Below are 24,517 nucleotides of genomic sequence, written 5' to 3' on the forward strand. Positions count from 1 at the left end.
GTCTTGCTAGTTTTGGCTCGCCTGAGTTTACTATTGGTCATTTTCCTTCGCTTAATAATCGCTCTTCGTGTACATGTAGGTCTGTTTTTATTCGTTGTCGCAAGTAGTTTTTATAGTTCTGTTTCATTAGTCCAAGGTTACTGAAGTAACTAACCCAAACATGTCTGAGTTTTGGCTATATATAATTTGTATAGTCTTTCGCATTGTAAGTTAGTGGTGGTAGCAGTCAGCCAAAAAAATAACGAATTAGTTAGTCTCACAGCATCGACTCTATATAGCTAGAGCCAAGAGCCATTAGAGCCCCCTAACACTTTGTTAATATAATTTTTTGCACCCATTCCTCCTAATATAATGTTGAGCGGAATCCGTCTAAAAAACTGACCTGAGATGACTAAAAATTTATCGGTTTGCGGTCCGGAGGTGTTTAATACTAAGGTAGAATTTATGTGCTCAAGTACAACTTTAAGTAAGGTAATACTGCATACAACTGTACTCAAGTAAGCGTTTTACTTTTTCATGAACGTTTTATATTTATGCTGTAAGCACATAAACTTGTTTAAAAAATATGTATAAGCTTAACAAATTAAAAATATCCATTGTTCCCTATCGATAAATCAGTTTAATTAATTTCGACTAAGCCGAATCAAATCATAAGATAAGAAACTGATATTTCAAATTGAGAACGCAGTCGTCTAAAATCAGAAATAGTCTTCTCAGACATTATAAGAAAAATCCTTTACTTCAAATAATAGAAAATTTTTAAATTTTAATAAATTACTGCCTTCAAAAATAATTTTGCTGAAAAACTTTATATTTTATTAACTTGCCTGCAAATTGAAGCATTAACATGTCCTGTAACAGTAGTAAAGGTGTAGTAAGCTTAAATTCATAATTTAATCCTTATGGTAAATGTACCTGTTGGTTTTTAATGGTTTCATTACTGTCTTAACTATCAGCCCGGCTAGTCATCAAAACCTACTTATATCAACACTGTTTGTTTGCCGTGTTTCATTATATTTAGTGATCGATTAACATTTATTAATGGTTCAGTAATAAATGGTCATTCGGTCAAACCGTGTAGCACGAACATTTTGCATGAGTTTTATTTTGTGGTTTGGTGATTTTTTGTGGCTTGCGGTAACAAATTTTAGCGGTACGAGATGACAGAAATTTTCTTTTTTTTGTGATTCTCTGATCAAGCCGCAGGGAAGCAGCACATATTTTTTATCTTCTTATTGTCTGGTATATGTTAAATATATTGCATGGCAGAGATATATGCCCTGAAAAATGGTGTTCCTTCAGAGGGCCCTTTCCTGCCAATCTAATTGGTGCTGAATTGATGTGCACTTGGCTTTTGCTGTGCTTTGTTTGTGATATACAGACTACCCTATGTATTTAAGCTTGTTTTTTTCCTAATGGAAAATCATGTCATAATTATGCTGGTGACCTCCCATGTATATGGCCCAAGAGGCAGTACAAGTCTGTTAAAAGCAGAATGTTTTATTTGACTGAATTTTGAAAGGAGTTAATTGTTGCGGCAATTTATTTTGCTTCATGGATTCTCATTCTGCCAGAAGTCATGATCATTTTTGCGGATCAAGGTCAAACTGCACAAATTAAAACCAGCAAAATGTTCATGCTACACTGTGTGTACTATGTGAGTGTTTCACTTTACACTTGAATTGTTAATTACTTTATGTTTATGCAAATCCCGTCAGATCTTGGGGCCAAAGTGGTCATTTCTTGCCCTAAATCAGCCCCGGGGGAGTGAGGGGGAGAGATTCCAGCCTGCTGGCCATAGTTTCAACTCCCAGAAGGCTTTTTGGGCCTGCTATCTGACTGGATTTTGAAAAAATATGCCCGCAGACTTTTCAGTCCACTGCGGCCGCAGGCCGCATTGGACCTCCAACGCTGGTCAAAACTTGAGGGGGCTACGCGTCAAGACTTATGCCCAGACCTGGCCCAGGGAGAGGGCTTTTAGCTGGTGGCTGGCTGGGGGCTGGCTTTGAAAAGCAAGGGGGGAGGGGGTGGGGCTAGATTTGGTACACTGAGTGTTTCACTTTACACTTGAATTGTTAATTACTTTATGTTTATGCAAATCCAGTCAGATCTTGGGGCCAAAGTGGTCATTTCTTGCCCTAAATTAGCCCCGGGGGAGTGAGGGGGAGAGATTCCAGCCTGCTGGCCATAGTTTCAACTCCCAGAAGGCTTTTTGGGCCTGCTATCTGACTGGATTTTGAAAAATATGCCCGCAGACTTTTCGGTCCAGTGCGGCCGCAGGCCGCATTGGACCTCCAACGCTGGTCAAAACTTGAGGGGGCTACGCGTCAAGACTTATGCCCAGACCTGGCCCAGGGACAGGGCTTTTAGCTAGTGGCTGGCTGGGGGCTGGCTTTGAAAAGCAAGGGGGGAGGGGGTGGGGCTAGATTTGGTACAATGAGTGTTTTACTTTACTCTTTCTTGCATGTTTTAGTGTTGCACCCTGTCTGTTGGCTAAGCTGCTTTCCTCGGCAGGATGCAAGCCTTTGGAATTAGGGCTACCCCCTGAGGGAGCAGAGGTCTGGCAGTGCTCGTCCAGTTGCAATTGGCCGGCCAGGGTGGTGCCCTGGGGAAGTGTGCCCAGCAGACCAGCTCGGAGCTCTTTGCCGGTATGTTTATGCAAATCCAGTCAGATATATATATATATATATATATATATATATATATATATATATATATATATATATATATATATATATATATATATATATATATATATATATATATATATATATATATATATATATATGTCTGAATTTATCAAAACCAGGTCAAGGAAATTTTCACCGTTTAAAGCGAAAATCGCTGTAAACGCGTTTTTTTCTCGCCAAACTCCATGATATAAAAACTAAAGGGAATGTCAGTGTTTTTTTCTCTTCTCCTCTCTCTTCTCTACCTCTCAGCGCTGTATTTCTTTTTTTTTTTTCCCCTTTCTTGTGGCGTTGTAAGCCAATTCGCGCAGTAACGTACTTGTTCAAGAATACTGACGTCACTTTTCTTTGACCCGGTTTTGATAAATTCAGACATATATATATATGGATTTATCAAAACCAGGTTAATGAAAATTTTTTTAGCGTTTAAGGGCAAATCGCTGTATTAAGACGCGTTTTTTCCTCGCCAGAAATCTCCAAAGAAGACGATATTAAAATTATAGGGAATGTCATTTCTTTTTCTTCTTCTCTCTCTTGTCTATCTTTCAGTGCTGTTTTGCCTTTTTTTTTTCTTGGCCATCTTTTAAGTCATATCGCACTCTAACATACACGGACAAGAAGCTGACTAAGGTCACTTTTCTTTGACCAGGTTTTGATAAATCCAGACATTTACATGAAAATATAGCTGTCATAACGTGTTACTTTAATACCAATATAAACAGAAAACAATATTTTCCGAGCGCGCATCTTGATGTATCTTTATCAAAGAACCGTGGAAAGCGCCGATAAAGCTACTGTCGAACATGTCCATCTAAAAACTCAAATTGAACATTCACCACTTATCGTGTATTATCCTCGCACGAGCCACCCTTAGAGCCAAGATTTCTCTTCCTTTCCATCCGCAGACATCTTTACTTGATAATCAAGCTTTTGTTTTACTTCTCGAACTTGATGATTTTGAAATCTTCGGAAGTCTTTAGTTTAAGTCCATTTGTAAGCGATTAATGTTTGGATTTCTGATGGCAAAATTCTATGCACTGGATATAATCCATGATGGCGTTCCTGGGTTTTTAAAGGTTTCATAGATTGTTGTTGATTTGATTGTTGATTGTTGATTTGATTGTTGTAATTTTTTGTAATTTTTGGTTACACGTAGTTTGCGTCAGCCAGACATAACACCAAATCCTCGATATACCGGCGCTTTCGACTGTCTGCGACGCGGGCTAGCTACACGCGGTAGGCACGAGGGAATTTCAAATCAAAGTCTCTTCGAGATACCGACTTTTTGCATGAAGTATGAGTCGAAGGTTTATCCTGTGCATTGTTCTTCAAACTTATCATTACAGTTGCTTTTTAGTTTAGTTTAACAATTTCCTATCTTCTCGGAGGAAATGCAGCCATATAGTTTTGTCAAAAAAGGCTCGTCCGTGCCGGGTATTTATACACATATTCCTCAACATTACACAAATGAACAGTGCAAATTTCACCGGGATCTGACAATTCTATACTTTAAAATTGCAAGGACCTTTCGAGGCAGTCGATTACGGCAGCAAAATTAGAAAATGAAACAGCAAAATGTGCGTTCGACGCTTTGTTTTGCGACGCCATATTTGAATTGTTATAGGTAGACCGCTGTTCAATGTGTTCAAGGCCGTATCGTTACGATTGCTCCACGAAAAAGCACGAAAAAAAAAAACGGATATTTCCGACTACTGTCGGAGAAAACATTGCGCATTTCATTGCGGCGTAAACAAATCGATACACTCAAGCTGCGTTTTGTCTAGACTCTGCGAGGGTCGGATATCAAGACAGCTTCTTCGTGGGCTTAAGAAGAATTAAACAAAAGCCATATACAGTAAATGATTTCGAATTATATTTGAAGATGAAATACGAAAGAATTTGCTGTCTTTGACTGAAATTCCACTCAAACTGCGAAGATACGATCGCATGTTGTAAAGCTGATTCATGCAACATTGCTGTCAACGCGAGGTCACGTCCCTAACGACCTAGGCTGATGACGAAATAGAATGGCGCTTGTAGCGACCAAATTTGGCCTAATTTTTAACCGCTCCTAAGCTGAAAGAAGCACTCATCTCTTGCATTTGTTTTGGTTGGTTTGGTTTATTTTTGACGTTTGTAATTTTTAAACGATGTAAGTGCTAGTGATTATTTATTCGTGTTTTAGCGTTAGTTACGCAATCCATTGTTTGTCGGACGCTTTTTATAGATCGCCTTTCAAACACACGTGCGTTGAGATAAGAAAGCTGACATGTTACTTTTAAAATTGTTATATAACGTTTGTAAATGTGACAAGTCACGTTTTTACCACGAGATCGCAAGTGATCACCCACAGCGGAAAGTAATCCTTTAAGAAATTAAAACAGTCCCTTGAGAAATGAAAAAAGTCCCTTGAGAGTTAACAAGAATGTGAATTTTGCCCAACGTAACTGCTATTTTCCTACTTTCGCTTGTAAAAAAAACAAATAAATAAACAGGCTTGCAGCCTTTTAACAGTCAAAATGTCATACACTGTGCGTTCTCATCATTTCGTTCGCCACTCGCTTTTTTCGACCCTTTCATAATACCAAAAAAGGCAAGACATTTTGGTTCACCGAAAAGGCACGAACATATACCAGCAAAAGAGAAAGTGGGATAATTACCGTTGACCAAACGTTTGTTTTGAAGGTAGTAAGGAAGTATTAAAAAAAAATTCTCGCGTGCATGGATGTCCACTCTTCTTTTGCAGATAAAAGTATCATCACTTCAAGAATAGAACATTGAATCAAGAATGAAATGAAATCAACTATAATGAATTCATTAATAGGCGTGCTATATAAGCTTGGTGCAATCAGTTAATAAAGGCCTCGATTAGGTAATATAATGTCTTGAATTAAAACAAATTTGCACGTTTGTTATCTTCTTGCTCAATCCCACAAATAAATCCTCGTTCTAAAAAAATATATAACATATAATATTTTCTGGTGATGGTCTGAATTATTTTCTCTGTGGAAACTAATACTCATAAAGTGTTCTTTTCGTGCAGTTTCTATTTTTTTAATAATAATAATAATAATAATAATAATAATAATAATAATAATAAAATATTTATATAGCGCCATATCCATGTCTCATGGCGCTTTACAGTAAAAATATTAAAAAAAATGAAATTTACTTAAAAAATTTACATCAGTGATAAAAGGAAATACTAACAAATAAAATAGCTGAGCTGTAAAAAACTAAGAATCATTAAAATCTTTGAATGAAAAACTAACTCATTACCTAACTTAAAGTGCTACTATGACCAAAATTTTTGTTTTTCTTTTCGTCTTTTTCTAAAGTCAATTTGTTCAATAAGTCTATATTTAACTAGCGCGCTAGAATTTAGAACGTTGCGAGCAATATAAGCCTTGAAATAGCTTGCCGAAAATCGTGGAAAACCCGTCCGCCATTACTCGGACGTCTAAAGTGAGCCAGCGACTGTACTGAAAAGCGGATTTACGCATGAGTTGGTCCGTGACGTCATATGCGCATCGTCGCTTCGAGCTTCGAGTGTTCCAAGAGAGAATATACTGAGAATTAACAGGGTTATAAAAGATATTTCTTCGACAAATTCTTCGTCTAGTTTGCCCGGTGGCGAAACCCAAGAGAGCCGCAACGAAGAGACATTGCAATTTAGCGGTATCGTTTCTTATAATGAGAATTTAAAGCCGTTTGACGTCGGTCTAAAGGGCAATGTTTGTATGCAAATACTTAATTTTCATTCGCCTACAACGAAGCTGCCGTCTTCTTGTCCAATCGAAGAACCGATCAAAGAAGCCTCGAAGAACGAAGAGGAACGGCGATTCATGGACTACATACGTTTGAATACATGGTATGATGAGAACGACATTGGATAAATAGGATAAAATGTCTGCAATGTTTGAATTAATAGAGAGCTCTGCATATATATATACATGTAGGTTGCTATTGCCGTTTGCGAAGGATTGAAATGATCTTTACTATTGTTTTCATTCTTGTAATCTATCATACACGCCATAGGCATAAAATTTATCACAGCTGTTTATTCCGAAAAAAGCTTTATAAACATTAAATAATGTAAAATTTATACAGAAAAATTAAAGTCAACAAGATGGTGCAGGTGATCAATGGATTTAGCTCCTTGAGTTTTATACAGTTTTACCTTCCTAGTTATGTGTTTTAATGGGTAATAACACTTCAGACATCTAGACTAAGTGTTTTTAGACTAAGTGTTTTAATGGGTAATAACACTTCAGACATCTAGCTTCAGCCAGCATTCAGTATTCCTGTTTCTTAAAAATAAGAAAACCATTTGAATGCTGTATAGAGTCCTTCACTCTATTTACTGATAATGTTATGAAACTGTCCCACAAGTAGCAGCAAAACTGGGTAGGAGTAGTTTTTCTTATTCATTTCACCCATTTGTTTTCCTCTTGGCCCTGTGATTTTTTGATGATAAAAATAACTTAAACAATATATGCACAACATGGGAACAAGTAAAATAATATTAAGGGTATAATGTTTTAAGTTCATAAACGGGAACACCTGGACCTCAAACAAACACTGGGACCTTGATCAAACGTTTCCAGTTTTGAACTGGCATTTAAATGAAGCCTGCAGTGAGTCGGGGTCTGGCATCTACTCAAGAAAATATTTTTTTATGGTATCATATGCAATATGACAGTGGCTCTTTCTAGAGAATATCACTGGCAGTACATTGTGCATCTGCAGTATGTGTATGTAATTGAGAGTTCAATTTTGGGACTAATATATAATCTTGTGTCAACTTAATGTGACTGTAAACAAGCCAGCTCCGTGTACCACCCTAAATAAATTGCTCCCTTGATGCAAAAAGGCAAAGTCTGCATGCAAGCCTGCTAGGCCCATCAGGCCAAAGCATATCTTGGTTTAAGTAGGATTAAGCAACCTGGATGAGATGGAAGAACAATTGCATCACAGGTTTAACCTCCCCACTCCCCCCACGTACATGTAATGACACTGGTCTGGGCTCACACCTGAACAGCTTGATTCAGAGTCTTGCGCACTGACCATTAGGTCACCGCACCTAATTCAAAACAACTACCCCATTGCTATGCAACATTTTTATTTATGGTACAGGTTTGACTGTATTTGTTGTCCGCTTCGCAGTTCGTGAATACTCTTTAAATAAATACATATATAATGGTTGCAAGGGTCCTGTGTGACCTCAAAATTGCCCCCTTGTTACAAAAAGGCAAGGTCTGCATACAAGTCTAGTTGCCCACCAAGCAACTAGACTTGTATGCCCTCGTCACACCATCAATTTGCCAGTTCCCGTTCTACACTTGGAGAGGAGGCACCATGAGAGTAGTCTTGCCCAAGAACACAGCACAATGACACCAGTAAGAGTCCACACCTGAACCGCTTGATCCGGAGTCCGACAACTTACACTTAGGCCACCTCACCTCAATCAATACAACATTTTTATTTATGGTACAGATTTGACTGTACTTGTGTTAGAAATTATGATGGATCAGCAGCTCAGGGGTTCTCTGGCACATTCACATGATTTATTGTTGGCTACTACATGCATGCCAAAAATAAATATATTGCAAACTTAAAATAAAGAGTAGCTGGGATTTCAACGGTGCTCTGTTGCACACAGCATGAGTGATTGGCACAGGTCATAATTATAGCTCATGGCCCCTGTTGTACTTAAATATAATAAAGATATACTGAGTATATCCGGATAGCATGTATGTCTCTGAGACAGGCTAACACTGTTCTATCCTGAGATTACTTCTCAAAAAATGTTTATGAATACTATAAGTGCACAATGAAGTACAGTCCTATTGTAGTGTTTTATATTGCATGGCATAAATAAACAAGTGACCAACACTGAAGACGTGCTGGTGAGTTTATTAAGACTGCAGAGTATACAGAGGACTACAATGAAAACATTTTCAGTACATAATCAGTAAAAAGATATTGCTATGCTTTGCATCCTCTGTATGTACTTTCACATAATGTACCGCCTCGTGCGAATTTATTTAAGTTTATTTGTACAATAGAGGATATAATTCAGGAACATACAGGCCGATTTGCCCAAAAATTACCTTTTTGACATGAAGTATTTACAATAAATTTAAAAATGACTATTCTAGAACACGAGAGCTTGAGCAACAGAAGTAAATTACGCCACTTACCCAATGTTTTGCTTCTAAAAAGGAGCGAATACAGTAAACTCACTGTAGATAATTCGAAGCGTTCTATTCTATTCACTTCCCTTGGATAGTTGAAGAAGTTAACCTCACAAAGGTTGCAGAGAGAAATATCTATAAAGAATTTCCAAGAGTACGAGTTTCCCTCAAAGTTATCAGACGATCTATTATTCATCTTGCGTGGTTCGGGCGAGTTAAAAATTCCGCCTCTTGAGATGTTTTCTGCCACTATGTTGTGCAAAAGTGACCTGGAGATGCCCTGAAGTATGTTTAAAAAACATTTGCGCAGTAGATACGGCTTCTACATCACTACAGATTAAAAAAGGAAACCAATGTTTTTCCAAATCGGTCCGGCTCCAGCCTTCGAAGAAGCCATTTTGTTGATGCGCATATGACGTCAGCATGCTCTCGCCCCAACTAGTTCCAGATCTCTATTTGGTCCTCGGACATTTTTGAATCTAGTAATGGCGGCAAGCCAAAGCCGAAGTTTACGCGTGAAATAAGTGGTCTTCCAATTCGAATTTGAACTTAAAATTTGGCAAGGTTATTATTTAATGTAAGTACTTTCAAAAACCGAAGAGAAACGGGAAGGTAAAATTTTGATCATAGTACCACTTTAACTAATTAACTAGTAAGTGACTAACTAACTGTCTAATATGTAACTGACTAATATGTATCATGGGTCAGTATATTATTTTTAATTAATGTATTCAAATTTACCAACGAAAGCTGATTAAAAAAAAATCCACTCAAAAAATGATACAAACATGTCGATTAGTTGTCGTCGATTTTGTAAGAAGGACATTTTGTTTAGTTCTGTGGGCCCCAACCTTACCAATCTTGTTCTATATCGAATTTGGAGATAGGTTTATACAGGTCTATATAGGCTAGTCAGACAACACGGACCGTGTTTTCTGATCACTTCAACTACGTACTGTCAACAAACTCAGTCATCCAGAACTCAGACTCTCTTGATAGAATAATTAACTAAACGACTGCCACGATCGAAAACAACTGAGTTGTGTTTGCTCGGTTATTGACGCGGTGTATAAAGACAAAATTACAGCCAATTGCGAAACTCGAAATTAAAGAAAACTGCGACAAGGAGAAATGATCGAAGGCTTAATTTTCGTTTAAAGCATACACGGATGGATTTCATTAGGTTGCTATGTATGTTTTGAAATTTATCATTAAATTAATGCAACAAATCAGGTTACGGTGCTCTCGCCGTTTTTCACATAACGGCCTCCTAGAGGACAGAGTTTTAAAATCGTAGTGTTTTGGGTTTTTTTATTCACATTCATGGGAAAAGTATTAAATAATTTGTGAAAGGAAACTTATCCATGCAACAATGAGAAAGGGTTTTATGGGCAGGGACTGAAAAAAAAAAGCAAACAAATAACTGAATGATTCACAGTTGTTACCAAGTGTTGCAGGAGAAGAAATAGTCGCTTTTATGCAGTAGCTTTGATTTCTTAAGATGGAATTACACCAATATAGTTATTCCACAGGAAGCTACAACAAAGGAAAAAAACACCACAAACAAATCAGCAATAGAAGACTTAATCTCATTGGACGAATCCGTGACTATAGAAAACGTTATAGCGAATAGTATTGCGCGTTAGAATGGACATTTTAATAACAATAAATATGTATGCAGTTTTACAGACTTGTCTGGACGAGAAAGGTCATTAAGCAAACAACGTAACAATCTGGGAAATATATTCTCACTGTAATTTCTAAGAGCAACAAGAAATTATAATACAGAATTTGGCGGTGAAAAAAGTTGCGATTGTGTGTTACTTGAAGATGTTTCTCAAGTTTTACCGTACAAGATTCAGTCAGTTTCCGATCAGAAAACCCCGAGGCGCTGAGTAATTTGACAGGTAAGTGATATATATCTCAGTTAGATTTAATTAGAGATGTCAACCGAGCCTAATATGTTTAACTTTTTCAGTTCGCTGTAATATTATGTAATATTGTGTTCGTTCAAAAATTGCTTGACCGAAAAGAACCTTAGATAATGTAGCCAAACTCTGCGGGCCTTTTAGGGTGAACTAACTCGTGAATCCCCAGAATCGTCATTAATTTAGGTTCTTGATGTTTTCAACAATTTTACAATTATGTTTTATTCCGATCGATTGCTTTCTGAATTTTGCATAATTACGCGGAGCTAAAATTGTTGATGACACGTTATTACAATTTAATGTAAAAGAAAAGCGTAATGCTGGCGTAGATTTACAGTAGCAAAAATGACGTCTGTACAGTAGCAAAAATGACTTCTGATCTTCTAAAAAAACTAATCCAAAGTAACTTGAAGAGCCGGTTGAAATTTGATGGGAAGAAATCGAATTAGCCACTCAAATTGGAAAGCAACCTTAAACTAACTAGGACTCTGAGTCAATTAGAAGTTTTGCTTCTCCAGAACACCGTATATATTTTACTTTATCAAAATCGGTCATCAAACAAGATTTCAGACATTAACAATCGAAGCATGTGGTTAAAGACCTAGCATAACACGCAAAATCATTATGCTAGCCGAATATATCGTTGGATATTGGAGGTTCAAATCAGAACAACTAGAAAATCTAACTTGACGCTTACCTTTTCATTGCTTCCAAAACTAAGTCGTTGCAAAAATTAATATCCTACTCAAAGACAAACGACTGTGTCTATTCAGCCCTGTTTTGGAATTTATTTGTATTTATAGCCTCAGCCTCGACGTGCGCAGTTGCGGCTTCACTGAACTGAAGTAGACGTTCAAAATTATGGACTTCTGAATGAAGTAATATTTTCAAGTCAATGAATGCATACATCGCTTGCTCAGATCGATATTCTCTAAAATGATTTGATCAATGGAATCACTCAAACTTTAAAGAAAACCTTCGCCCAAAAAGAAACTTTATTTCAATCATCTTATTACAATGCAAGGGCCAGCAAATGGAAGAGCTTGGCTCACAAAAAAACAACATGTCTATTGATTTCTTAGTACAATAAATTGAACCTTTTCAGCCATTTTAATTTATTTCCTCGCTGGGCGAGTTAATGCAATTCTCATTTAAAATGAAGATACAAAATTTATGCAGAACATAGCAAATCAAACCGACGGAAAGTGACATTTGGCTGCTAAACAGTCCAACCATAGTAGTCGATATCATTGCTTGTTATAATTAAATTCAGTGCGCATGCATTTGTTCCGGCAGATAGTTCCATTAAACAAAGGCCGAAGCCGTTTCCCTTTAGAATTATAGTACTTAGAGTCAATATTTAACTGATTACAGTTTATGTAAGTGGAAGGTATGCATTTAACTGGAAACAAAGTTGTTGTTGATCTTGTTTTTTGCTTTCAAAACTAGTAGACGGCAGACTGAGGTTTGTCTGTTATTTAATACACAAAACCTTTTTCTTTACTGGTGAAAAAGAAAATCAGTTGTATGCTATAAGGTATCAGGTTTACTAAGAAAAGCGCTATGGCTAACTTTGATAGACTCTGGTTGATAAAATCTCAAGGTATAGCAGTATTCAGTTAGATTGCTACAGAGGGTAAACCTCGTTTTATTTTCTAATGTTATTTACTTCTGCATTTACTTGCTATCTGTATTTTCAGTAATACCGGAAAATGTAATAAGTAACTTGTTGACGAAACCCATGCAGGAAATTCTTTAGACTGCTTGTTTTTTGTTAATGTAAAGCAAAATATATTGCTAGCTAATTGAACTGAAGCTTGCAGACACTAGGTTTATTCACGCGGAATACACAGCGATATCATTCAGTACCCAGAAGAGATCTCACTGAGGGAATGAAACGTGGCAAACCAAACAAGAAGGAAAGGCTTCATCCTATTGGACAATCCACCACTAAACAATTCTGGTGTTCTAGCGAATAGCAACATACGTTAGAATGATGTTGACGTTCCATAAACTTGTTCTGACGAGAAGTTAATTAAAAAAAAAATCGAAAGCTTGCCTTGCTGCGAAGAAACATTTTCACTTCAGTTTTGAAGAGAGACAAGTAAATGAAGAAGTTTGAGTTTACAGTTGTGTTGCTATAGCCATTTTATTTTGGATTCTTTGCTCGTTTAGATGTTTCTATTTAACGCTCGATTTTTTTTTGTGTGTTTCACCGTTTAGCTTATTGTTTTCTATCAAACATTCGAGGAGCTGAGTTATTCGAAAGGTGAGTCATGATTTATATAGGGTAACTAACCGTTAGAAATCGTTGCTGTTAGAAAAAAAATGCACCTGGATTTTTTTAAATGAAAATGCAAAATCTGTCCAGCGTAATTTATAAATGAGACTAAAGAAGGATCAGTTTGCAAACGCAAATCCATGGATATATATATTTAATTATTTTACGATTTTGTCAACTAAGAACAAAACGAACTCTGAGCGTTGTACGAAAATTCATATAAGGCCATTTCTGTCGTTTTACAGTCATTAATCTATTTTTCACGGCGCTTGAAATCGAGGGAAACAATCAGTACCTTCCAGGAATTGATTTTCTTTATGGACTCTCGTTTTCCTTTTTTAGTCTCAGCCACAATAACCCCAAACAGAGCTTTTTGTTCATAAAGATTTTTATTTGAAGAAGAAAAAATCTAGTCTCTGATCATGAATGAAAGAAACCGAACTGATGGTAATATTTTCTAAAGAACTTGAAAACGTGTTCCTCAATTTGCGCCATAGAAATTTAATGAATTGGTAATATGGAGTAGTTTTCATCATGTTGAATCGAGCAGTTTAGTTATAAAGCAGTTTGCAAAAAAAGGTAGTTTTCTCAAGTTGGCATTTGGCTTTACTAATTTTGCTATCATATGTTCTTTTAAAATATAATTTGTGGTACAATTTCTTGGTTTTTGTATTAAAATATTTCACATAGTTTCATTCTGAGAGTTTAAGCTTCAAAGAGAAATTATCTTCGTGAAAAATACTTTAAAGTTACATCTGATGTTTTTAATGTCCTGTTTTTGTCCCCAAATGGTCATTTCGGAAATGAATTTTATCGCGTAACTTTTCAAAAATAAGAAAATTGATAACAACTTGACAATTTTTTTCTTGGCCAGTGAGTAAATTTTCTGACTAATAGGACTACTACTATCGTTAGCAATAAGAAAATTGGACTTAATGGTTAATATAGTTAATTAATATAAACAAAATACATATTGCTGTGGAATATGAAGTTTGCAGACAGTTTTGTTTATTCACACGGAATAACAGCGAAATAATTATGCAGAGCGAATTGACTGAAGAAATGAAACGTGGCGAGCTAACCAATCAAGAATATAAGACTTCATCTTATTGGACAAATCAATGAATAAACAAACTAATCTAGCAAATAGCAGCATACGTTAGAATGAAAATTAAAATTTGATGTATCTGTTGTTCCACAAACTTGTTCTGACGAGAAGTCCATTAAACAAAGAAAACAAAAATTTGTAACTGCGAAACAAATATTTTTAATTCAGCAAGTAAGTTCAGAAAAAGTTCAAGCTTGTAGTCATGTTTTTTTTGGGATTCTTTGCTCGTTTTGATGTTAAATTAATGCTAACGCTTGATTTCCTGTTCTGTTCTATCGTTTACCTTTTTGTTTGCTCACACACAACCCAGTAATTTGAAAGGTAAGCGATTTGACACGTCAACCGGTTTATGTGATCGCGAAGGTTTCGCTAAAGATATACCCATCCGTTGTTTTAAATATAAAAAAGTGCTTGTAGCTATGCTGTTTTTCGAGTTCTGTGCTTGAATTGATATATCAAATCCTAACATTTTCTTTTTTATAATTTTTTTCCCCCTCAGACAAGCCAGTGACTTGAAGGTAAGTGATTTTGAATGTTTCGAAAAAATACACGTCAGTAGTTTTAACGAAGAAGGAAAATGTGAGCAAGTAGCAAGCTACACGTCTGCCCATAACACTCTCGGCTGCACGGTCATTTTTAGTCACATCGCTTAGTAATTTATAACGTTAGTTTCTGTTGAATAACTGGGAATTGCGTTTCAAATGCTTTCACCAACTTGAATGCTGAACATCAGCAGCAACAAATAAGAAAGTATTTCACTAACTAAGTTAATTGTTTAATAATAGAGTTATTTTTAATTTCTCTTCTTCTTTCTGATGTTAGATCAAACATTCAGTTTTACCTTTTACCAGTTAGCTTATGTTTTGCTCTCCCAGTTGTTAAAATAAAACAGAATTGAAGAAACGAAATTGCCAGTTGTAAAGAGGATCATGTCTGCACTTTATGTAAAACCATTATTTTGAAGGGAAAGGCAAAACTAAACATTTTTTACGAACATCAAAGCGTTGTAAAATATCATAAGATATTCTCAATGAATCAAACCAATTATACAGTTGCAGCTAGTTGCAAATTTCCTAATTTCAGTTTATCAGTATGTGCTCATGCCAGTTAAATTTCGGAAATTATAAAAACGTGCATCACCTCGAGGAAGTGGAAAACGTTCCTACATTTTACACTTTATCGTAACAAACCGGCTTTCGAATTACACCGAAACAAAGCTGTTAAGATTTGGCCTAAGATTTTTTTCATTATTGGGCCTGTCCAACAACATTAGTCAAATTTTTCCTTAAAATTAAGACTGTATTTTGCTATCAATTTGTTTTGTATTATTTAACAACCTGAGTCAGTAGAGAATCGTAGGGAATTGCGTATTGAAGACTTTACGCAGGCTTCTCTGAGCATTTTCCAAGTGATCAGAACAAATTTATGAAGCAACATTCATTACAGACAATTGAAAAATAACACGTGTAGGCTTCACAACTACTGATTCTATTTTGGTTTTAGCACGTAACCGGCTCCCAACCTGCTTAAACGTGAATCTCGTAAAATAAACAAAATATGTAAGGTTAAATTTCATTGGACAACTTAAACACTTTCCAGCCAATTAAATTGCTCGACGTATTTAAGTGTTTGCACGTGATCACTTCAAAAACTTGTTTTTACATGAAACTCGCCCACTAGGGAGATAAAAAGATTTGTCATATTTATAACAGTATCATTTTTCTTCAATAACCACAAAAGCAAGGTAGGTTTTTACCAGCTACACATTGAATCACTGAGTAGGGGAAGTATCTGCTTTCATCAACTCAAACGACGAAGGAGACAAAGGAATATTATTTTGCATGTCGTTTTATATCTTTTTTTGGATTATTTTGCAACTTTGGTGCTTTGAATGTTGAAAACGCAACATAGTCGAAGACAATTTTCAGCTTAGTGACACTTTTTAGTGTGCGTAAATGGCTTGATCGTCGATCGAACCGTTCTTTTTTCCACTAGGTTTTATCAAGCTAGCAATTGCAAAAAGAGCGAAAATGAAAAAGTATAAGAGAAACAACCGCCTGACTCAACGAATTTAACTAGAAAAGCTACAACAACAGCGAGTGTAAATGAAGGAATCCGAAAAAATTCAAAGCTAATTTCCGGGGGTGGGGGGACTCGCATATGAAAGTGACGGGGATGCTCGTCGTCTCGTTTAGGGTTGCAAATTTCGGATTTTGGGTCTCACTTAGGGTATTCCGGGAAAAACGCCAATAGTTTTAGCCATAATGGTCTCGTTTAGGGTTGCACACGAAGAAACATTCGTTCTTAGATTTTCGGTATCTTTAGGGGTCAAGAAGAGCTTGAGCCACACCCAAATTGGTCTCTTATAAGGTTTTTTTTCAAAATTTTCGACAAGCATCCCCGTCCGTTTCATATAAGAGTCCCTGCCCCCGGGAGCTAATTGCAACTGAAATATTGAATTTTTTTTGCTGATTGCATTGTTATTAAACTTCGCTATTCTACATCTACAGGTCACAATTAAGACGTCAATGATGAGAATTATGTTATGTTTACTGATTTTACCGCTGATCACTTTCTGCTCTGCGACGAATAGCAACAGCAGCGGCAAACCAAGTGGCAACGACAGTGGCAACACAGTAAGTTCAGTATATTTAGCAGTTTCCCTATTTCTCTATGACTGAGCAAGGCAAATCTAAACAAAATTCAAATATTTAGACTTGCGGTACGTGAATATGAGTTAAAATGTACAAAATTTCTCACATGACGCACAGATTCCTTGTTTTCACACTATTGGATCGTAATTGTAACTTAAATTTACTGTTCACACATTCATGTCAAATTACTTTTCACCATCACAAACGACATCAAGCAAAGAGCAAACAAATGGCTGACAGCAATAATAATTTTCCCAAAATTGCAGCTGATCTGAGAAGCTTTGGAATGATATAAATTTTTACATTTATTCTTACTTCTGTATCTATTGCAGTCTCCTTCATTGTGTTACGGTGGGCAACCAGGGACAAATGGTATCCCCGGTATGCATGGCATGCCGGGTTCCCCCGGGGCACCTGGCCGTGATGGACGTGAGGGGGCCAAAGGAGAGCAGGGCAGTCCGGGAAAGACTGGACCCCAGGGACCACCTGGTGCAGAAGGAAAGAAAGGAGCAAAAGGAGAACCTGGTGTCCAGGGCCCCGCCGGCCAAAAAGGAGAGAAAGGGGATAAAGGTGACAGTGGAACTTCAGGAACACCTCAGCTTTCCTCGCACATGAACTGGAAAGAATGTACATGGAAAACGGCTGACGATAAAGACTCAGGAGAGATCCAGGCAAGTGTTTTATGTCATTTTGTAGTTCAACGATAACGTGCGTATATAGCTTTAACTGGATAACCACACGGCGGCACAGCATAAGCTAAATAGCGTCCTTAACGTGTGATGATAATGAAATTTTACATTGACACTATTTCCCCCCCCCCCCCCCCCCCCTTGTCTACTAACTGAAGGACATTATTACAACAGTGGGAAACTTCTCCTACCATGCCACTTGTCTCAATTTTTCAAAAACGGAAATCGAAGGGGGCGGACGACCTGAACTTGCAGTTTATGCAAATTGGTTACAATAACGCTGTATGCGTCTGCTGCACTATCTAAGTTTGTTTTTCTCTTAGAAACAACTCATTTATTTACTTCAAATATTATTATATTGGCATTACCAATTATTATTATTACTGATTATTATTATATTGGCATTACTTATTACTTTATTTTACTTTGCGGTATTTCCATCTATCAGATAAACTTGTTTCCTGCTTTTCAAACCCGCTAGAAATGATTTTCTTTATTAATTAATCGTAATGGCTGATAATTATCTTTGTAGAACTGTGAGTTTATGAAGAACTTTACAGACACTTCTCTCCATGTTTACTTTGCTGGTAACCTCAGGATTTACAACTGTGACGGCTGCTGTAGCCGTTGGTATTTTACCTTCAATGGCGCCGAGTGTAGCTCTCCTGGACCTATTGAGGGTCTGTACTTCATGAGTACCGGCAAGAACCACAACCTTCACCGTCACCGCCATATTGAAGGTCACTGTAATAACATTCACAAGGGAAAAGTGCGAGTGGGATTCTGGGTTGGAAAGTGTACCACTGGCCAGAAGCTTGCTGACGCACGCACAGGCTGGGGTACAATGTCCCGGATCTTCATTGAAGAGGTGCCAAAGGCTCAGCAGTAGACACGTGACACGTGATCCACTGGACTTTCTAGAAAGACGTTAGTGTAGTGAAGAAAGCTAAAACTCATCACTGCTGTCGAAAAGCGTTCGTATCGACAGTTTTGAAATTTCTGTATTAGCTAAGAAATAAAGTCCAGGAGTATTACAAAATTGCTGTCTGTTTCGAGATACTTGTGGTTATATCTACATGCTTGCTTGGCGTTTTTGTTTTTTAAGGTGGTTCCTTAGTATTGTATTGGGTATCCTTCGTGCGTAGAATTTTGTGCGCGCACATAATCAAAATGGCGTCTTTTTCTTTACGGCTTGGCTCACGAGGAAGATTTTTTTTTCTCATGAACAAGCACCGGGTGACCTATATTTTTATGCATTATTTTGGTGTACAAGCAAAAATTATGGCAACTCGTACTATTTTTTTATAATTATGTTGCGACATTATGCCCATATGGTAACCTGTTGATTTCATCGGTACAAGGCACCAAGAAAAAAACAAACCGATGCATAAAATGCGTAAAAAACAAGGCTTTAAGGAGGTTCCGATTAGGTTTATAAGCATATTCCTTGTTGCTACGTTTTACTTTTCTTTCTAATCAGATCATCATATTAAGGACAAGTGTCTTGCTTGGAAAGTAAAAAAAATGTAGCTAAAAGCGAGCACAAAAACGCAACTAGACGGCACAAATGAGTTTGCAATCAACGACTCGAGAATGGTTTTGTGTGGATGTCGTTTGAAATGGTGTAATTTTTCCATAAATTACACATTTCATTGTTTCATATGCTCGAGACTTTCTATCTATTAAGTATTTTTGAAGTATCATTCACTGAACTTTGCTTAAATGGGGTAAGACTGGACCCTTGTATTCCAATGCGATCTTGTGACTTTTTTTTAGGCCCTTTCCACACTAACCCGGGTAAGATTTAAAACGCATATTTTTTTTTCTCTGGAAAAGGGCCAACCGTCCACACTGAAACGGCATTTTCGGTCACCGAAAACGGAGCTTTTCAAAAACGGCCTCCAAAAAAAAAAAAAGAAATTTGAAAACGCTCTAGTGTTGATGACGAAAACGGAGCTTTTTGATAACGGGTTTAACTAGCTTAAAAGTAGCTTCGTGCATGCTTTGCAATGTCTTGAATCGTTATAGATAAAATGGTTATTATACAAAATGCCAAGAACACTTCCAAGCGTCATTGAGTCATTATTGTTTGGCAAATATTAGAGTTTTGAATGATTGAGTTTGTTTAACACTTTAGAAAATAAAACCTTAAAAAGTGCCCAGTTGTTTTCTGTTTACTAAAGCGTAACTGAGACATAATTCAACATATGGAAGAAAATATTTTTTTATTAAGGCGATTCCGATCCTCAGAAATCATAGTTGTTGAACGATTTGTTTAAACTTTACTTTAACGATGAAGCATTGTTTCGAAAAACACATAAAGGCCCTGTCCACATCAATCCAGATAAATCCGGAGACATTTGAAAACGCCATATACTGTGTTTTCCGCATAGGCGTACGGGTACCTTCGGACCTGAGAGGGCGGAGACCTTATTGCCCGAAAAAAAAAAAATAACATGCATTGAAAGCTGAATACTCGTGTTTGCTCTAGTTCAACAAAACTTAAAATGGACAACAAAACGTGCATTGAAATAGTCGTGTATAAACCTTGCCAACTTGCTTAAAGGAAACGATAGTTCTTAAATTAGTTTCGTGGCGTTGCCCGAAGGTGTCAATGCACCGAATCCTTTTAGTTCGGAAATATTTTATTCATTCGCTCTAGTTCAACAAAACTTAAAGTATTTTGTGGGAGCCAATTTATATTGTTTTTCCCTCACTTAAAAGTTACACAAAAGCGTGTGAAACATTCAGGGATTAATAGCTTAAAACCTTTTGTTGAAAGTTTTGAGTTAGCCCTGAGAACTTAATATTTGAGTCAAAAAGAGCAAAGCTGGATCCACCGCACGCAAACGCTCAAGCTATGGAAAAGCTGATTGCGACTGAATCAAACTGAGGGGCCACGCTGAATTTGCGAGAAATCTTGAACATGATTATAGCAAATTGCGAGAGAAAACGAAAGCAAATGAATGAGAAAATTGGACTTTTGAACCACAAAGTTCGCTATATTTTCAATACTTTTTCTGTTGATGTTATTCACTTTGAACGTAATGTTGAGGATTGTCAGCTTTGTCATTTTGGAGGATTGTCATTTTGAACGTAATGTTGAGGATTGTCAGCTTATTTTCTATTTTTTCTCCAGGCTTGTTGCCGGAATTCTAAGCATTTTTTTTTTATCTCCATGTCCTTCCACGATATTAAATTCACCCTATTAAAAACCACCTTTACACGCAATGCCTTTTAAAGGTTACATAGGTGAAAATATAAAATTGGTAGCTGACCTCTTTGAATCGTCTTTTATATAGGTACATGATCTATAAAATTACGCTATTTCAATTCCTAATAATATAACAATCCCGTTTTTATTTATGTGCTACAGACTGTTAGTATTATTTTCTTGGTTTGAACAAAGGCAATGAACATAAAAGTATGTTTTATAGAACTCTGCAAAAACACGGATTTATACCCAGAGGAAAAAAGATTAAAAGCTTTTTGATATATTTATAAATCGTCTTTTGCACTCGTGCACACATCAAGAGCATCAGTTTCACATGTTTGTATATTTTGAACCCTGCACCAATAAAATTTGTCCTGCCTTTACTCTTGTTTGTTCCATTTCCTTTTTATAAGTAAATCTTTTTTTGTTACAAAACACACCTGCACACGACAACTGTTAGGGTGGGAATCTGAATGCATGAATATCTTTGAATCATAATATCCTTCTAGATCAGAGGGTTCACTTTCATAGGAAATATAATTGGTAAATCAGGCGTCACGCACTTGCAAAATACCAAATCACGCATCAGAATATGTGGTACCCAGACCCGTATCATGTGACTCAAAGCTACTATTGGGGCGGTCACGCGTCACGCAAAAATCCTTTACGCCCTGATTGCGGCTGCTCGATATTTTTTTTCCTTCTAAACAATTCTGCATGATATTTTTTTTAAACCAGAAGCACATGCTCGATATTTTTTTGGGATTTGCACAGCCCTCCTCCCCCATCAAAAATCTAATGGTCCACCCCTTAATCCGGATAAACTTGAAAAAGATACGCTTCATTGCGCGCAACGTATGGCGAAGGCTTGAAAAATCATGAATTAAGCTTGATTTTACGGTTAGACTTAAACTAAACTAATAAATAAATAAAGAAGAATTTCCAAAAAAAACATTCAGTTGACACTTTGAATTTTAAAAAGGACCTGACCCTCGCAGTTCAATATATCCTTATCGAAAAACTTCAAAGAGTGGAATACCGGAATTGCTGTACGCTAGAAAACTCAAATATTCGCCACTGGTCAAAATATTGCATGAATGAATGAATCACTTTATTTAAACACGATAAAATAATCAGCAGAGCTGGTGGGGTCGTGGCTCCACGAGAGGAAGTACAAAGGGAACTCGCTAAGGAACTCACTACTATAGGGAACTCACTACTAGGGAACTCACAAAGGAACTCACTACAATAGGGAACTCACTACTATAAGGGAACTCACTAAAGGAACTCACTACTATAGGGAACTCACTACTATAGGGAACTCACTAAGGAACTCACTACTATAGGGAACTCACTACTATAGGGAACTCACTACTAAAGGGAATTCACTAAGGAACTCACTACTATAGGGAACTCACTAAGGAACTAACTACTATAGGGAACTCACTACTATAGGGAACTCACTACTATAGGGAACTCACTGCTACAGGGAACTCACTACTATAGGGAACTCACTAAGGAACTCACTACTATAGGGAACTCACCAAGGAACTCACTACAATAGGCAACTCACTACTAGGGAACTCACTACTATAGGGAACTCACTACTATGTCTACTATAGCGAACTCACTACTATAGGGAACTCACTACTATAGGGAACTCACTACTATAGGGAACTCACTAAGGAACTCACTACTATAGGGAACTCACTAAGGAACTCACTACTATAGGGAACTCACTACTATAGGGGACTCACTACTATAGGGAACTCACTACTAGGGAACTCACTAAGGAACTCACAACTATAGGGAAATCACTACTATAGGGAACTCACTAGGGAACTCACTACAATAGGGAACTCACTAGGGAACTCACTACTATAGGGAACTCACTACTAGGGAACTCACTACTATAGAGAACTCACTACTATAGGGAACTCACTACTATAGGGAACTCACTACTACAGGGAACTCACTACAATAGGGAACTCACTACTAGGGAACTCACTACTATAGGGAACTCACTACTATAGGGAACTCACTACTAGGGAACTCACTACTATAGGGAACTCACTAAGGAACTCACTACTATAGGGAACTCACTACTATAGGGAACTCACTACTTATAAGGAGGGAAGTTCTACAATGAGTACAATACAATTGCAAAGTCTGAAATAACATGACTACCCCCCTTCCCGCCTCCATCTCGCTAAAGCTAATAACTAAAGGACGACATTGCACAACCTGAAACTATTAAAGAGACGATAGCGAAACATGATGATCAGTAGATCGTGCAAATTACAGAGACAGGGCTGTCTTTCTAGCACCGGTATAACTGACACTATCAATGCTATAACAACAGATATTCAAGAGAATGTTGCCCAGCTGATTCAACACAAACGAGCGACGAGAAATGGTGATGTCAACAATCACATTTCTGAACACCACCGACTTACTAAACACAAAATCGACTGGGACTCTGCTGAATGCTTAACCTACAGTACTAACTATTTTCAACGACTGACTCTGGAAAGCTGGTACACAAACTTAAAAGACCTTAGAACAGACGCCTATCAACAGATGTCAACAACTACCGGCACCTTACAAACGACTTATTCACGACGTAAACAGAACCGACAAACGAACCGCCAACAGAACGACTTAATTTGACTAACAATAGACGGAACAGAACGACTTAATTAGACTAACAATAGACGGATCGAAACTGACCAATTACTGATGACAAACTTTACACGAGTCTCACAGCCAATAACTAACCAATCAGCTTCAACGGACCAGACTTATAACATCATCGACTGACAACAACTTTTCACTTGACTCTGAAGATGACTTCCGCTCAGGTTGTCGAAACGTCAGTCACCAACAACAGTTCTTCTCAGAACTACTCTCACCCGGACGATCACACTATACGAACTACAAATAGCTATACTGGAAGAAGAAGAAAGGTGAAAAAGAAAAAAAACGAGAATGAAAAGAGCTTGTAATATTTCAAAAGGAGAAGTGGGTATGGATGGTAGATATGATTCTGGGATGTACTGCATGTGCCCACTGATTTGAGAAAAATTTCATTTGGAAAAACTTTCCATCTTTACTTCGCTAAGGGACAAAGTTTGATTAAGAAACTTATAAGAGTGCAACTGCTTTTGTAGAGCAGCTGAGATAGCGGTTCAGGAAATTTTATACAAACATGATGCAAACCAGTTTTACAGGGACTGATGGAAGTTAAAATAATTTGAACACCGACGACATAATCACCTGCAACGCCCTCTGTTTTATTTTCCAGATTTCGCACATCATGAAAAATAAACCTATGAGTTTGTTGAAAATTAGATTTTATCCCCTTTTTTTCATTGAATAATTGTGATATCGCTCCCCCACACCTCTTACTCTACACTCTGCCCCCGCTCTCGTTTTACAACCACCTCCTAATAATTATTGCACAGTCTTTTTAAGGTCTGAATTAGAAAAGGAATGCCAAATTCAGTATTTGTTAACGGAAAAACGGAGGATTTAACCTGGAACAAGCAGCCAATTTGTTTCGTGACTAATCCAAATCTCTCAGCTAATCTCTCGTGCAGGAAACATCGATCTTGTGGTTTTATTTTTCAGTGATTGTTTGAGAAACAATAAACATTCCAGAAATAATTTTAGACATTCACGGTTATCCTGGTTTCACTTTAATTTAGAATTCCCAGCACGCAAACAAAAGATATAAGGATGTCCAGACTCGTCCAG

General features: G+C 37.1%; 2 protein-coding genes and 1 long non-coding RNA gene across 3 annotated transcripts in view; 2 read left to right on the forward strand and 1 right to left on the reverse strand.

Annotated features, from left to right (window-relative positions):
- The window catches only part of LOC144652032 (uncharacterized), a 132,114-nt gene that overhangs the window by 80,457 nt on the left and 27,140 nt on the right, over window positions 1-24,517 (reverse strand). The gene's annotated exons all lie outside the window — the stretch shown is intronic.
- Window positions 1-24,517, forward strand: part of LOC144651857 (uncharacterized) — an 81,344-nt gene that overhangs the window by 49,682 nt on the left and 7,145 nt on the right. The window lies entirely within an intron of this gene.
- Window positions 16,544-18,568, forward strand: LOC144651998 (uncharacterized). The gene is made up of 3 exons (XM_078512073.1): window positions 16,544-16,840; window positions 17,191-17,529; window positions 18,080-18,568. Exons 1-3 carry the CDS (start codon window positions 16,733-16,735, stop codon window positions 18,434-18,436), a joined length of 804 nt encoding a protein of 267 aa, XP_078368199.1. The 5' UTR covers window positions 16,544-16,732; the 3' UTR covers window positions 18,437-18,568.

This window comes from Oculina patagonica, chromosome 4 (assembly GCF_052425735.1).
Source record: "Oculina patagonica isolate OP01 chromosome 4, crgOcupat, whole genome shotgun sequence".
Lineage (NCBI taxonomy): Eukaryota > Metazoa > Cnidaria > Anthozoa > Scleractinia > Oculinidae > Oculina > Oculina patagonica.